This window comes from Dipteris shenzhenensis, chromosome 22, assembly GCF_047967505.1.
Source record: "Dipteris shenzhenensis isolate YYH24624 ecotype China chromosome 22, Dip_SZ_1.0, whole genome shotgun sequence".
In the NCBI taxonomy this organism is placed as follows: domain Eukaryota; kingdom Viridiplantae; phylum Streptophyta; class Polypodiopsida; order Gleicheniales; family Dipteridaceae; genus Dipteris; species Dipteris shenzhenensis.
Window position 1 is genome coordinate 33,135,625 of NC_141617.1, and position 14,453 is coordinate 33,150,077.

The following is a 14,453-nucleotide window of genomic DNA, read 5'->3' on the forward strand; positions in this document are numbered from 1 at the left end:
AAATTCCTCTTCCCATTCAAAAACCCTTTCATGCCTTGTATGAAATGACTAAATCAACAAGCCATTCATACTACATGAGTGCCCTCCTCTTTAGAATGCTTGTGGGGTGGAGATTCATAAGACTAGACAAGTTCATAATCGCGAAATGGATTCTGAGGAAGAATTATAATAAGACCAATCAAAAAGTGCTCTTCCCATTTAAAAACCCTTTCATGCCTTATATGAAATCACTAAATCAACAAGCCATTCATACTGCATGAGTTCCCTCCTCTTCAGAATGCTTGTGGGGTGGAGATTGATAAGACCAGTGAAGTTCATAATAGCGAAATGGATTCTGAGGAAGCATTATAATGGGAACTTTATTTGCAAGCCACACTACATTCATACTTACCATTTTTCCTTGCAAGAAGTCCTTCAACTCTTTTTACTTTTCTATAATCTACTTCATCTCATGTTAGTATTTGACAAAAAAGCTCTCTTATCAGATTGTTACTCTCTTGTGAGAAGGGGAACTTGGCCAAAGAAAGTTAGCTAAGGTAAAATGGAAGTCCTACACTTTGCCAAAGAGGATGGGGAGTTTGGGTATAGTGTACATCAAACACTCCTCAGCTAGATTCATGCGCCAGTGGATCCTAACATCGTTCCAACAATCGGACTCATTGTGGGGCACTATCGTTCGATATAACATTTCAAAAGTGAAACACAATCAGTGTTGACATTGGAAAGACTTCCCAGAAGAAACACCTAATTTGGAAGGGAGCCTTGTGTTGCCAAAAGGTTTGAAATATGGAAAGGAATGTGGAGGGCATGGGAGATTTTATGACCCTTCTTGGCCTAGAAATGTTTTTCCAGAAAGCTGTGGAAGGGACTCGATATGGTTTTCTATAATTTGGGGAGACAAGCCTTTACAGGACAAATCAAGGCTTTTAAAAAGGGTCTAAGAGTTTGGCACGATCTATAGATAGAGAAAACAGCACATGGAAAGCCAGTAGAGGAAAAATCCATTTCAAAAAAGAGTTTAAGAGCTTGACAGGAACTGCGGATAGAGCAAAAGGCACGTGGAAAAGGGGCGCTAAGACCTAACTAGAACTCATATTATGTGTTTTCCCTTTCATTATGCTTATATTCTCCTGGGTGTTATGCCTACACGTATGCAGGGTGGCTAGAATGCCAGAAGCAATATCTTATGGAATATTTGGGTTCAAAGATGCTCTAATGTTTTTAGAGGTGAAATGTGGATGCACTGTACTCTATTCTAACAGGGTGGCTGACTTTAGGCTCGCATTGAAACTATTGGAGCAAGTGGATCTCTTGGTAGGAAGAAGATGAGAAACTGCCCCAGCTACTGACAGGTGCCAGAACACTCAGCTCAAATGGCTTCAGCACTGAGCATACCCCTTTCTTTATACTTGGATTACCCACTTCCACCACTACTCCGAGCTTGGCCATTGGAGGGGCTTACAAACAATCCCGCCCTATTACCCCGAGTGGCCTTCAGGTTACTTCTCCAAATTTGGTGGGGTATAAAAGGCCGGATTTACACCCATCCATCCCAGTTTCAAATCAAAGGAGGCTGTAGTTATTAACCGCTCTGTGGATTTCATTCTTGTGTGGATCAGTTTAGTGGGGCTGTGGACAAAATGAACGAGGAATGAACTTCAAGAGGTTGCCCCCCCCCCAAGAACCCCATTGTCATCAATGTTGTTTTATCATCCAAGGCTTCGTTTCAAAGAATAAGAGTGATTCCTATGTTTTCAGAAGTTTTGTCAGTTCACGGGGGACCCCTAGTGTCGGCTACACTTATCTCTAATTGTATCTCCCCTTTCTACTTTTTTGTGGGACAAAGTATTACACTTGTAAAAAGTCAAACCTTTTGATAGAACATAACAAAACCCTCTTTCCTTGCGGGAAAAAAATTAAGCACTTACAGAATAGATGGCATGTGACAACTAGATATGCTACGTTCTTTCACATGTTGTCATGTATGAAGAAAGCTTGTCTACAGAACCTATGCACATTACGAATTATAGTAAAGTGTTTATGTAGGCACATTTAAGCACATTCCGAATTATAGTAGTAAAGTGTTTATGTAGGCACATTTAAGCAGCCCAACAAATCAAGAGGCAAGGTTCCCAAATATACAAGTCCCGAGACATTAAGAATAGTCATGTACCTTAAGAAAGTATCATACTAATTTGAGAACAACTCGCCCTAAAATATTCCCATAAGCGTGTACCTTATTGTAATGATAAAACCTTGATTTCCTCTCTATTATTCATGTTTATTATCTCAGCTATAATACAAACTCCACATAGATGTCAAACATACTCAATTGTGTTGGTTTTTCCAAAATACTCGTGAAGAGAGAGAGTTTTACGTGCATCAAGAAGGTGCAATTACGTGCTGCACACATTAAACATTTGACTTTACAAAATATAAATGAACTCAATTTCTGTATACCTCCACCATTGACATTAAAAAAGATGTAAAGATACCAAGCCTTGAGATGTAGATGCATGAGTGGATCTGCTGAGAAAAACTAGTATTCCCTCCCTTACAAAATTTGTTATTGCACAAACCCTTACCATTTGCTTTTGGAACATAGGCTTTTGGTCACACAGGGGCAGCTGTGGCAAAGTGAGCTTTAAATTTTGCTCACGCCAAGCAACAAAGTCGATCTTCAACCTGAAAAGAGCCCAAGGTCCTTTTACAATGTTGGATGCCTACTTGTTAAATCACTCGTCTTATCCAGCAACATAACAATATCCTGTATTGCCGGCCTTTTGAGAGGATCTCGATCGATGCACAAGTATGCCACAGCTAATACTTGTCGCATCTGCTCTTCATAACATTTATTTTGCAACAAGTTGTCAAATACCTGGTCTGATTTGCTAGTCTGCGTCATTCGTTCCACCCAAGCTACAAGATCTGCAGATTCTCTTGGCTTGCAGACATCCACTGGCCTCTTGCCTGTTAGCAACTCAAGAAGAAGAACCCCAAAGCTGTAGACGTCACCTCTAGGAGTGGCATTGAAAGCTTCACCATATTCAGGAGGGATGTAGCCCAATGTTCCGACTAGTTCTGTAGTCTCATCCGTCTCAGACGACTTTGGCCAATCCAAAGTCTGCGAGATGGGCTTCAAATTGCTCATCTAGCAATATATTACCGGATTTTATGTCTCGATGGACAATGAGGGGATTGCAAATCTGATGCAAATATGCAACCCGATAGCAGATTCTTGTACTATTTTCAGCCGAGTCTTGCAGTCGAGGCGGGTATGCCCATCGCTTCTCTCGTGTAACCAGTAATCAAGGCTTCCATTCTCCATGTAAGAGTAGCTCAGAAGTATGTCATTCCCAATGTGAAAATACCCTTGCAAAGGAACCAGGTTCCTGTGCTGAGCCTTCGAAAGAGTGTCCACCTCTGCTCTGAACTCCCTCTCCATTAGGCCACAATCTGCTGTGAGTTTCTCTATCACAAGCCGGGAGCCATCTCCCAGGTCTGCTCTATAGACAAGACCAAACCCTTCCCACCGTACAATATTTGCTTGTGATGGTTGTGAAATAGCTCCAGAGACACATTATATGCCCCGAAAAGGCTCTCCGAAGTGCCAATCTCCCTTGAGCTTATATCTTGATGGACAGCAGATCTTCCAGAAAGAACGAAGAAGAAACCAGTACCCAACAGCATGGCTATGCCCAAACCAACACAGCCAGACACCAAAAGAGCAATCTTCGTCTTTTTTCTTAATGAATATACATTAGAATTGACATTAGGCATACTATGATTCCCACAGTTGAGTGAGAGAGGATAGCCACACAGAGCTTCGTAGCTACTATTCGAAAAAGTTGAAAACTGATTTCCAGAAGGAATCTTGCCGGAGAGATTATTGTATGAGACATTAAAACTCGCAAGAAACGTCAGCCTATTTAGAGTTTCGGGAATGGATCCATTAAGCTCGTTGTATGACAAGTCGAGGAGCTCTAAGCCTGTCAGATTGGCAAGCGACGCTGGAATGTGTCCAGTCAAACGGTTGCGGCTCAAATCCAGATTGACAAGCATTTGGAGTAGGCCAATCTCAGAAGGAATACCACTTTTGGGCTGTGGGTTGATGCAAGGGAAGAATCTGTGGGTTGTTGTCATGCAGGGAAAGGAGCTGTGGGAAAGCTCTAGTGTAATCTCGGCTGTTGGGTTGACGAGAGTGATGGAGGGAAGCCCTGGGAAGGACGTCTGGATCTCTGCTATGTTGGTTGTGCGGGGAAACGAGCTTACGCTCTGCTATGGATCAGCTCGGCTTTCTGGGTCGTGGAAAAGTTGATTAGCTTTTTCATATGCCATTTATGCCTCAGCTCGAACAGTTGTAGAGTCCTTAAAGAATGGATCTGGCAATTTCTTAAAGTACAAAATTCTACACATTCCGACCTGCCGGATTCGAACCAGCGACCTAAGGATTTCGTGCAACAACTACAGTCCTCCGCTCTACCAACTGAGCTAAGGTCGGGTAGTTGCCGCTGACAGGTGTAGTATAATTTATATTTTAATACTTGCTTGCACATACCGAATGCTGTCCCGTTAACAACCTAGTTGATGCTCTAAACAGCGTTTTAAGCGACCTTAGAGCAAAAGGTCTTTTGCAGAGATATTGGCAACCTGTCTTTAAGGAAGAAAGGAAGTTGCACATGCACAGATTGGAATAATAGTGTTTTTGCTTCAGGTTGTGCATCGATGAGGCAATGAAAGCAGGCACCACCTGTCGTGGGAACACTAGTTGCACAAATACCATATCCCGGGGAGACAGCACTGGGGGATAACTCTTGCCAATTTTCATTACTATTTTATAGCCGATCTTCGAAAAGAAAATGCGATAGTTACAGTACTACTGATTTGCATGATGCCATGTGTTGCGTTGAATTATACAAGATTGCTAGCTGGCTTAAAGTTTAGATTATTTTTCAAGGATGTTAAGATTATTGGTAGCCCTAATCATCAGCATCGAGAATCCATGGGAGCAGGGAGGAATAGTTTATGGCCTTAAGGAAAGACATCCAAAATACGTGAGAAATACGCTTTCTATTATCAGAATTCCCCTTGCTTTTATGTGCTTCTACTGTGGTGGGTTGGACGTTGGACATGTGGGTTGCACGTTGGAAGTCATGTGACATGGACGACCAATTTGCATGCCCTTGCTGACGTCTCCATTCGCTAGATGACATCTTCCTACCATGATTGACCAATCAAGTCAATGTCGGCCACTTCTCTGTTTTTGAGACGTGTGCCACCACCACCAACGCTTTGCTCCACAGTGTTATATGATGTCACCTAGTATTGCCCATGCTTGTCGAGCATTGCACTCGAAAGATGCGAGCTCGACGGTCGACTGTCGATGTACCAAAGAACCAATGCTTCGATAAATGCCTGATTGATCCCCGTGGAGAAGCAAGTGGCCATAGGATTGTTGAGACTTGCTAGTGGCACCAGGGTTGTGGAGTTGAACAATCACTTTGGGCTAGGCAAGTTCACCGTCACCAAGATTACACACAAGTTTGCTGCTACTCTCCTTGCACATCGTTCCACTTTCATTGCATTGCTCATAGATGCAAACACCTGCACTTAAGTGAAGCAAGGTTTCCAACGACAACATGGTTTTTCGAATTGTTGCAAAGCAATGGATGGCACACGTAGAGATTGAGTATCCATATGGGGAGGCGGCCCGCAGATTGATATGACTACAATAAGAGATTCTCCATGTGTTTGGAAGGAATTGTAGATATTGAGATGAGATCTCTACTGTGTTTGTAGGGTGGCAATAGCTAGAGCACGAGCAAATTGAGATTCTCTAGCTCATCATGTTTGTAATACATTGCCTAATACACAGTGATGATTTAGAGTGTTATTTTGTATTGCACACAGTTTATATGCTTTTAAGGACTATGTACTACTTAAAAATACTTTTTAAGTGTTACAAATGCTTTCCATTTCTTGTAAAGACATTGTATTACTATGGAATACTTTGTAATACATTCATTTTGTGATTTGAAGTCCTCTGACATGCCTCATAGCAAACTCAAATTCTTTCGATTACTTCAAATTGTTTGTAGTATTTCATAATGTTTAGAGATGATTTGCTTAGACAAATACTTTCAAATGCTTTTAATGTAATAAGGAAATGGTATGAAATACAAGCTATACGTTGTCATGTAAGTGCAATGGTTTAAAATACTTTGTATGCAAGATCAATGTTATGAAATACGAGCAATATGTTGTCATGTAAGTGCAATTGTTTCAAATACTTTGTCATGTCCTTGCAATGGCATGCAAGAGCAATGTGAAGTACAAGCCATATAGTGAACTTGTCAAATGTTCCCACTTTTGGATGATTACTCATCAAATGCTCTGACCTTTGGATGATTATGTTCATGCTCAAAGGGGCTTTCTATTTTCTGAGCAAAACCATAAGAACATCTTGAGCAAATTGAATCAAGAATGTATTCTTTTGCGTCAAAGTTCATGAAACAAAGCTGTGCATAGGGACCCCTTTTGTCAATAAAGGGGTATTTGGGCCTCTTATGTTTACATTGCCCATATTAGGAAAGCATTGTGAAAGACCCCTTTCTTTGAAGAAACGGGTTTTCAGGATGCCTTTTTTTAGGTGAAAAAAAAAGAGGCCAAAGACCCCTTTCTCCCAAGAAAGGGGTTTTGGGGCTACTTTTTTTCGCGTGAAAGAATCCTTTCATTGGAGAAAGTGGTCTATGGGCAATATTTAAAAAAATAGGCCTAGAGGCCCCTTTCTTTGATGGTAGGGGTTTTGGGGCTATTCTTTTCCACATGAAAGTAGCCTAGAAACCCAATTTCTTTGAAGAAAGTGGTCTTTGGTCCTCTTTTTTTAAACATGGTCCATAGACCCATTTCGTTAATGAAAGGCATTTTTGGGTTGCTTTAATGTCAACAAAGAAAGGGGTCTTTGCACCTCATTTTTTCACATGTAAAAAAAGAGACCCAAAGACCCTTTCTTCAACAAAAGGGGGTTTTCAGGATGCCTTTTCTCACATGAAAATAGCCCAAAAACCCCTTTCTTTAATGAAAGGGCTTTTTGGACCTCTTTTTCATGAAAAACCCCTTTCTTGAACAAAACGGGTTATTGGACTGCCCTTTTCATAAGATAGATCCCAAAAACCCCTTTTCATCAAAGAAAGGGATCTTTGGGCCTCAACTGTGTATCTTTGAGGCCCAAAGATACACAGTTGAGGCCCAAAGATCCCTTTCTTTGACGAAAGGGGTTTTTGGGATGCTATCTTACGAAAAAAGCAGCCAATAACCCGTTTTGCCCAAAGATACACAGTTGAGGCCCAAAGATCCCTTTCTTTGACAAAAGGGGTTTTTGGGATGCTATCTTATGAAAAGAGCAGCCCAATAACCCGTTTTGTTCAAGAAAGGGGTTTTTCATGAAAAAGAGTAGCCCAAAAATTTCATTAAAGAAAGAGGTTTTTGGGTTGTTTTCATGTGAGAAAAGGCATCCTAAAAACCCCCTTTTGTTGAAGAAAGGGGTCTTTGGGTCTCTTTTTTAAAGATGGCCCATGAAAAAAAAAGAGGCCCAAAGATCCCTTCTTTGATGAAAGGGGTTTTTGGGATGCTATCATTTGGGGAAAAGCTTTTTTCCAAATGGGACTTCTAGTAAATATGTTTGATGGATAGTTTACTTGAAAGGATCCTAAAATTGATCAAACATGTAGGGTAGTATTGTAAATAAAGGGAAATTATAACCAATATCTCTATTTGGAATGCCAACAAAACATTACATATTTGCAAGGTAAACTGTTAAAGTGTTCAATGTGGTTAAATGAGCAATAAAATACATCATCTTTATGGGGTGGTTTGGCTAAAGGTGTCTCCATTCTGCAAAAATCTTGTGTATCTAAAGATATTATAATCCATGCTCAGAAAATTTTGCTCAAACCAAATGCTCAGAGAAAAGACACAGCTCAAAATATATCCCTTTCATTGTTGCGATAAGATCATGCAAGTTCACCATGAGTTTATTAAATGATCCCACTTTAAGTACAGCCTAGGAATATGTGGGTGTGTTTGTGTGTGTGGATTAAAAAGTCCCATCAATAATTGAGCCATATAATTCATTCCATCCATTGGATAAAAAGTTTAAAAAGGGGAACATATAAGGAAAATTTATTTGTCTACATTGAAAAATGCAACAACTACAGTTTGCAAAAAATTTGACCGAAATTAAGATTTTTTTAATAATATTGAGTTTGGCAAACACAATATTGAAAAAAGATGTCGAATCCTCAGGAAGTCTAGGTTTTGAGGTCGAGGTCCACTTGCCTGGCACCATCCAAACATGCTACATGTTAGAATATCATAGTAACGTTTGGGTAGATAGATAATGCTTGTTTTATCTGACTTGTTATCGCTGTACCTAGGAATATAGAAAACCATATGGATTCTTAAATAAATAAATAAATATGTATATATAAAAGTTTAAGTGACAAGCGGAGTTTAAGTCACAAGTGGAGACAAGAGCGAATGAGTGCATGGGTTGAGAAGGGATTAGAGAAGGTATGGGAGGATTAGTGGGCTTGGTGTGTGCGATGGTTGAAAAGAAAGTGTAAAGGAGCTATTTCAAAGTGGGTACATAAAAGAATAATTCATAGTTGGAGAAGTATACGTGTGTGTGTGTGTGTGTGTGTGTGTAGATTAAAAATTCCCATCAATAATTGAGTCATACAATTAATTCCTTCAATTGGATAAAAAGTAAAACATATAAGGAAAAAATGTTTGAGACATCTAAGTTGAAAAATGCAAGAACTAGAGTTTGCAAAAATTTAGATCAAAATTAATAATTTTTAATATTGAGTTTGACAAACATAATATTGAAAAAAGACATCGAATCCCTAGGCAGTCCAAGTTTCGAGGTCAGGGTCCACTTACCTACTACCATCCAAACAAACTAGGTGTTAGAACATCATATTTACGTTTAGGTAGGCACGGCTCATATGGATTCTTAGATAATTAAAAAAAATTTAAGCCACAAATGAAGTATAAGTCACAAGTGGAGTAAGGAGCGAATGAGTGATTTCACGGGGGGTACTTTTAGCCGAAAAAGTTTTTGAGATCAGAGGCTAGAGACTAAGTATGGCTACGCTCAAAGGCCATAGAGAAAAGGAGATCACGAGGGCGAAGGGATGTCATAGGGGTGAACAAGGAATTAGAAGTGGAGGGAAGGAAAAGGGAGACTATGACACAAGGGGAAAGGGAGAGGGGGAAGAGAAGCATGTACATGATAGGAAGAGGAATGTTGAGATGTAGACATCAAGGGAAGTGAACCATACTTTATTGGAAAGAAGGGATGAGAGGGAAATATCAAAATACTAGCTAGGTGGCTTTACAAGAATGAGCGTGTCACATCAAGGAATTGCCCCTTCCTTTTATAGCCAAAAGAGGGGGTCTCTCCACATTAATGTATCCTCCCACATGCATGGTGTGTGTGGAAAAGTCTCCCATGTGGGCTAGGTGGGTACGCACTCTCAATTGTGTGCGACAACCCTTTGCCTCAATTTTCCACATAAATCAAGCCCCATATCTCAAGTCTATGATACTCCCTTGGTCTCTTTCCAATTTTATAATATGTTCAAACCTCTAGGAGGACAAGTGGAGGGTTGGCACAAGGAATCTTGCCACCTCATCCTACTTTCCCCATTATTTAACTAGCTCTCTTGGTCCTTCTATACCTCCCCCACATGGGCCTATCTCATATGGAGGGAATAACTCAATATAATAGCCATCTCCACCCATTTTATATTGCTTCTCCCATGGACTTTGAGCCATATCTCACTTAATGCATCCTAGGTGGAGGGGTGGCACATGGAGGAGCCATGCCACCTTGCATTTTATAATATTACTATCATGGATTATGTACAACACACCTTATGGGTCCTCTTACATGGAAGGGTGGCACATGGTCATGCCCTGCTACCTCAACCTTGGGCCCTATGCACACCATATTTTATTATACTATTGCCACATATACAAACACACATACATATTAATGCCTCTTTCCTTAGACAATTTTATCCATAACAGTTCCCCCCCCCAGGCAGGGAATGCACGGCATTTCCATGCCTGGGACCATCACGCACAAAGAAAGGCTTGAGGTAACGCTTGTTGATCACCTTCTTGCCATATGGTTCATGCAGCTCCTGAACTTGTACAGACCCATTGCTACGTTCTTTGATGACTTTGTATGGACCAACCCACAGTGGCAGAAACTTCTTATCCATTTGGTGGTCCAATCTGTTATCAAAGCATAGCACAACATCCCCCTCAGCAAAGTGTCTTACCCATCCCTTGCGAATCTTAGCATCCAATCGGGCCTTTTGTCGATTCTTTTGGATCTTTGTTTGGTGTAGTGCATGGCGTCGGGTCTCATCTAACTTCTCAAGTTGTACCAATCTGGCCTCTACATGTTCATCTTCTGTCATCCTCTGTTCCTGTGCCAATCTCAAGGCCGGAATCTCTATCTCTAGTGGTAAAACTGCCTCAGTACCATACACCAACTCAAAAGGGGTGTGACTTGTAGATGTTTTATGAGTGATGTTGTAAGCCCACACGGCTTCAGTGACCTTCTGATCCCATTGACTCCTATTCCCTGCGGCCATTTTTCCCATGGTTTTACAAAGGAGGCCATTGGTCCGCTCTGTTTGACCCATGGATGCTGGGTAATAGATGCTAGAAGTGTGATGAACAATGCCCATGCGATCCATGAGTAACTCCACTGCTTCATTTAAGAATGGACTCCCATGGACAGAGACTATCTCCATGGGTGTCCCAAACCTTGTGCAGATACGTTCAAAGATGAAATTTGAAACTGCCTTGCCATTTGCAGCAGAGAGGGCGATAGCTTCAGCCCACTTAGTGACATACTGAGTGGCTACCAAAAGATACTTCTTTTTGCGGGCAGTCATGGGCAAGGGTCCGACAAAATCTATGCCCCACTTCTGAAACGGATGGATGGACATCACTGGGTGATGTTGCCCGGGACGCAAATCCTTCCTACCGAAGAGTTGACATGGTTCACAGGTTTTGCATTGCAAAGTGACATCCTTGAACAATGTCGGCCAATAGTATCCAGCATGTAAAATCTTCTTAGCTGTATAGTCACTGGCATAGTGGCCTCCACAAAATCCATCATGATAATGCTTCAATACCTTCGGCACTTCATCTGCATCAATGGCCCGTCTGAGTACCCCATCCATGCCTTGACGGTACAACACCCCATAAGGAGGGTGTAGCGCCTACTATCTCTGCGGATCTTCTTTCTCTCATAGCTTGTACTTTCTGAAGGAAAGGAGAAAGCGGTCAAAAACTTATAGATACCACCATACCAAGGATCCCCAACTTCTATGGCTGCTACCAGGGTTACATCAAGGCACTCCTCTAAATCAATCAAAGCATTCTTCAAGTTGGAACAACCCCCTTTTACAATTTTGAAAGAAAAATCATATTCTTGTAGAACTGCCAACCACTTGGCCAACCGGCCCATGGGATTTGGTGATTGAAGAACCTGCTTTGCAAGACCAGTGTCAGTGAGTATAAAGAAGGGCCTTCCAGCCACATAATGCTTAAATTTCTCAATGCAAAACACCAAAGACAAGGCATGCTTGTCAGCCTCTGAATAGCATCGCTCAGTGTCGAGCAATTGTCGAGAAGCAAATCGAACGGGATACATGAACCGATCCTCCCCTTGCTGGAGAAGAATACCTGCCAGAGTGTACTCACCAAACCCAGGATTGATATAGAAGGTCTTTGACCAGTCTGGATTGCGTAGAATGGGTTCTGAAGCCAGAGCATTCTTGATTTGTGCAAACCCATGATCACAATCCTCATCCCAAGAAAAATCAACCCCATCTTTTAATAGCATAGTCATGGGCCGTGTCAAAGCAGCATATTGATCAATGAAGCGGCGATAGTATCTTGCTAGATTGACAAATGAGCGTACCTGATGTTTGGTTGTAGGTGGGGAGAGCTTGAGGATGGCTTCTACCTTCTCGGGGTCCGGCTTGATGCCCTCGGATGAGACAACATGTCCCAATAACCTCCCTTGTGTGGCTCCAATGGTGCATTTCTCAGGGTTGAGACTGCCATTTGCATCATTGACCCTTTGGAAGGCCAATCTAACCTTCATGATGTGCTCCTTTCGTGATGAGAATATACAGAAATCATCTAAAAACACCTCCAAGAAATCCCCCAAATAAGGAGCAAACACCATCTGCATGAATCTTTGAAAGGTGGCAGGAGCATTGGTGAGGCCAAATGGCATTACTTTGAATGCAAATGTCCCCCAGGGTGTGGCAAATGTGGTTTTAAGCACATCTTCCTCGGCAATTCTGATTTGATAAAACCCCGAGTAACCATCACAGAAAGTATACATCTCATGACCACTTACCTTCTTAAGAATGAGGTCTTGAAAGGGTAGAGGATGATGATCCCTCTTGGTGGCAGCATTGAGTTTCTTATAGTCGATGCAGACCCGCCACTTGTTGTTTTTCTTTGGGATGACTACCACTGGTGAAACCCATTCAGTATTGTGAACCGGAACAATAAACTCAGCCTCTACAAGCTTCTGCAACTCTGAGCGCAAAGCATCAGTCTGCAGGGGCCCTAATCTCCGATACTTCTGAGCCACAGGCTTGGCATTAGGCTTCAGCTCTATCTTGTGCTCTATGGCAGTCACATGGCGAAGGTGGTGGTAGCTAGTTGCAAAGAGGTCAGGGAAATCTTTGAACATTTCAAGAAACTCATCTTTCTCACCTGGAGTGAGGTCTGGAGAAAGCATTGATTCGAGCTGTTGAGGACTAGCTGTTATCTTTTTTGCAGGTGGCAGGATCGGAGACACCCCCATCATGTAAACTTCCTCCTCTGAGAATTCCTCCCCCCGTCTGATTCTTCCATGGACTCAGACACTGAGGATGAGAGAGTATCACTGTCATGCTCCTCTTCTTCTTCCGGTTCCATGGCGCCAGGTTGCACTGGGATCTTCTCCTTCGAAGCACCAAAAGACATGTGTCCTGTCTTCCAATAGCTGACTGCATCACTCTTTCTCAACCATGGTCTCCCGAGTATGGCTGGGTAACTTCTGCCTGTATCTTCAATGTCCACTACATAGAAATTGACAGTGGTGGTCAACCCATTGACAGTGATGGGCAAATCCTCAATGACTCCCATGGTGGAGAGTCGTCGACCATCTGCTACCTTGATTCGAGTGGAGGAACGCCTTGTACATTTTAAATTCAATTTCTTCATGATGCGGGGCACCATGATATTACATGCACCTCCCCCATCAACACACACATTTTCGACACGGCAATTATCTATGATGACGTCTACTGTGTGTGGGTGCCGATCAATTTCTTCAGAGATAGAAGATACCTCTCGTACCTTTCTCTTTTTCTTGCTCTTCCTTGTTGAGAGACCTTGCTGCAGCTCACGTCTCACCTTAGGACTTAATGCTATTAGTGGAGGGAGTGTGATGCTCAAAGACCGATGAGCAAGGTCCTGAACGACCGAATAGTCCTCTTGCCCTGAGCCGATGGGAAAATCCGAGGGTGACCACTTACTCCTGCGAGATCTTTTACTCTTTTCTGTTGGTGGGTCTGCCATCTCAGCATCTGAGGCCTCTGAGAAGGACACCTTCTTCTTGGGGCGGCCCGGTCCACGGTTTGGAGAGGGGTCCAAGGTAGCACGAGTTCTTTTCTCGAGATCAAGGATCTCCACATCAGAATCCTTAGTGCCGGACTCACTTAGAAGATTCACCCTTGGAATATTGGGGCATTCTGTGCGATAATGACCCTTCTAGTGGCACTCGTAGCATACAACATTAGCACGATCTCTTGGAGGGCGGTTGGCTTGATTTCTGATGCCCACCATCTCAAGCCGAAGATCATTCAGGGCCTTGGCTAGGTCATTGACTCCAGGTTCTGTTGCAGGGGGGGCCTCTTTAGTTGGAGGGGCCACGGGAGTAGAGAGGAGGGGAGCTCGTGGGCGAGGCTGGGGAAATCTTCGAGGCGGAGGATGAGGATATCCACCTTGTTGAGGGTAAGCATCTAAGGGAGGACCATACATTTGAGGTGGAGGCGGTGGATACATCCCTGATGAGGGGTGGGGGTATGCCCCTGAGTTAGACCCCCCAGGTTGTTGTTGCAGGAATGGAGGGGGATGCGGAGGGACAATCGTCTTCTTTGAAGCGGGGTCAGACTGAACTTTGTCAAACTTTTGAGCAATCTCATGTGCTAGCACCATAGTTTCTGGATTCTCCCATTTAAGCTTGAGGCGGAATTCATCACTCGCTCCTGCTACAAGGTAGCCCAGCACATGCTGAGTCATTCCAGCTCGAAACCCGGCATTGTCCTCCTGTGTGGCAATCAAACGGTCTAGGAGCACGG

The 14,453-nt window shown here is 42.6% G+C and overlaps 1 protein-coding gene and 1 non-coding gene across 2 annotated transcripts; both read right to left on the reverse strand.

Annotated features, from left to right (window-relative positions):
- Nucleotides 1–2,707: 2,707 nt before the first annotated feature.
- On the reverse strand, nt 2,708–4,143 carry LOC147888017 (phytosulfokine receptor 1-like). The gene is given in 4 exon segments (XM_087393278.1): nt 2,708–3,107; nt 3,109–3,223; nt 3,226–3,546; nt 3,549–4,143. Coding segments are annotated over 4 exon segments (1,431 nt in total).
- Nucleotides 4,144–4,416: 273 nt separating this feature from the next.
- On the reverse strand, nt 4,417–4,501 carry TRNAY-GUA (transfer RNA tyrosine (anticodon GUA)). The gene is given in 2 exon segments: nt 4,417–4,452; nt 4,465–4,501. It is a non-coding gene; the product is annotated as a tRNA-Tyr (tRNA).
- Nucleotides 4,502–14,453: the final 9,952 nt, after the last annotated feature.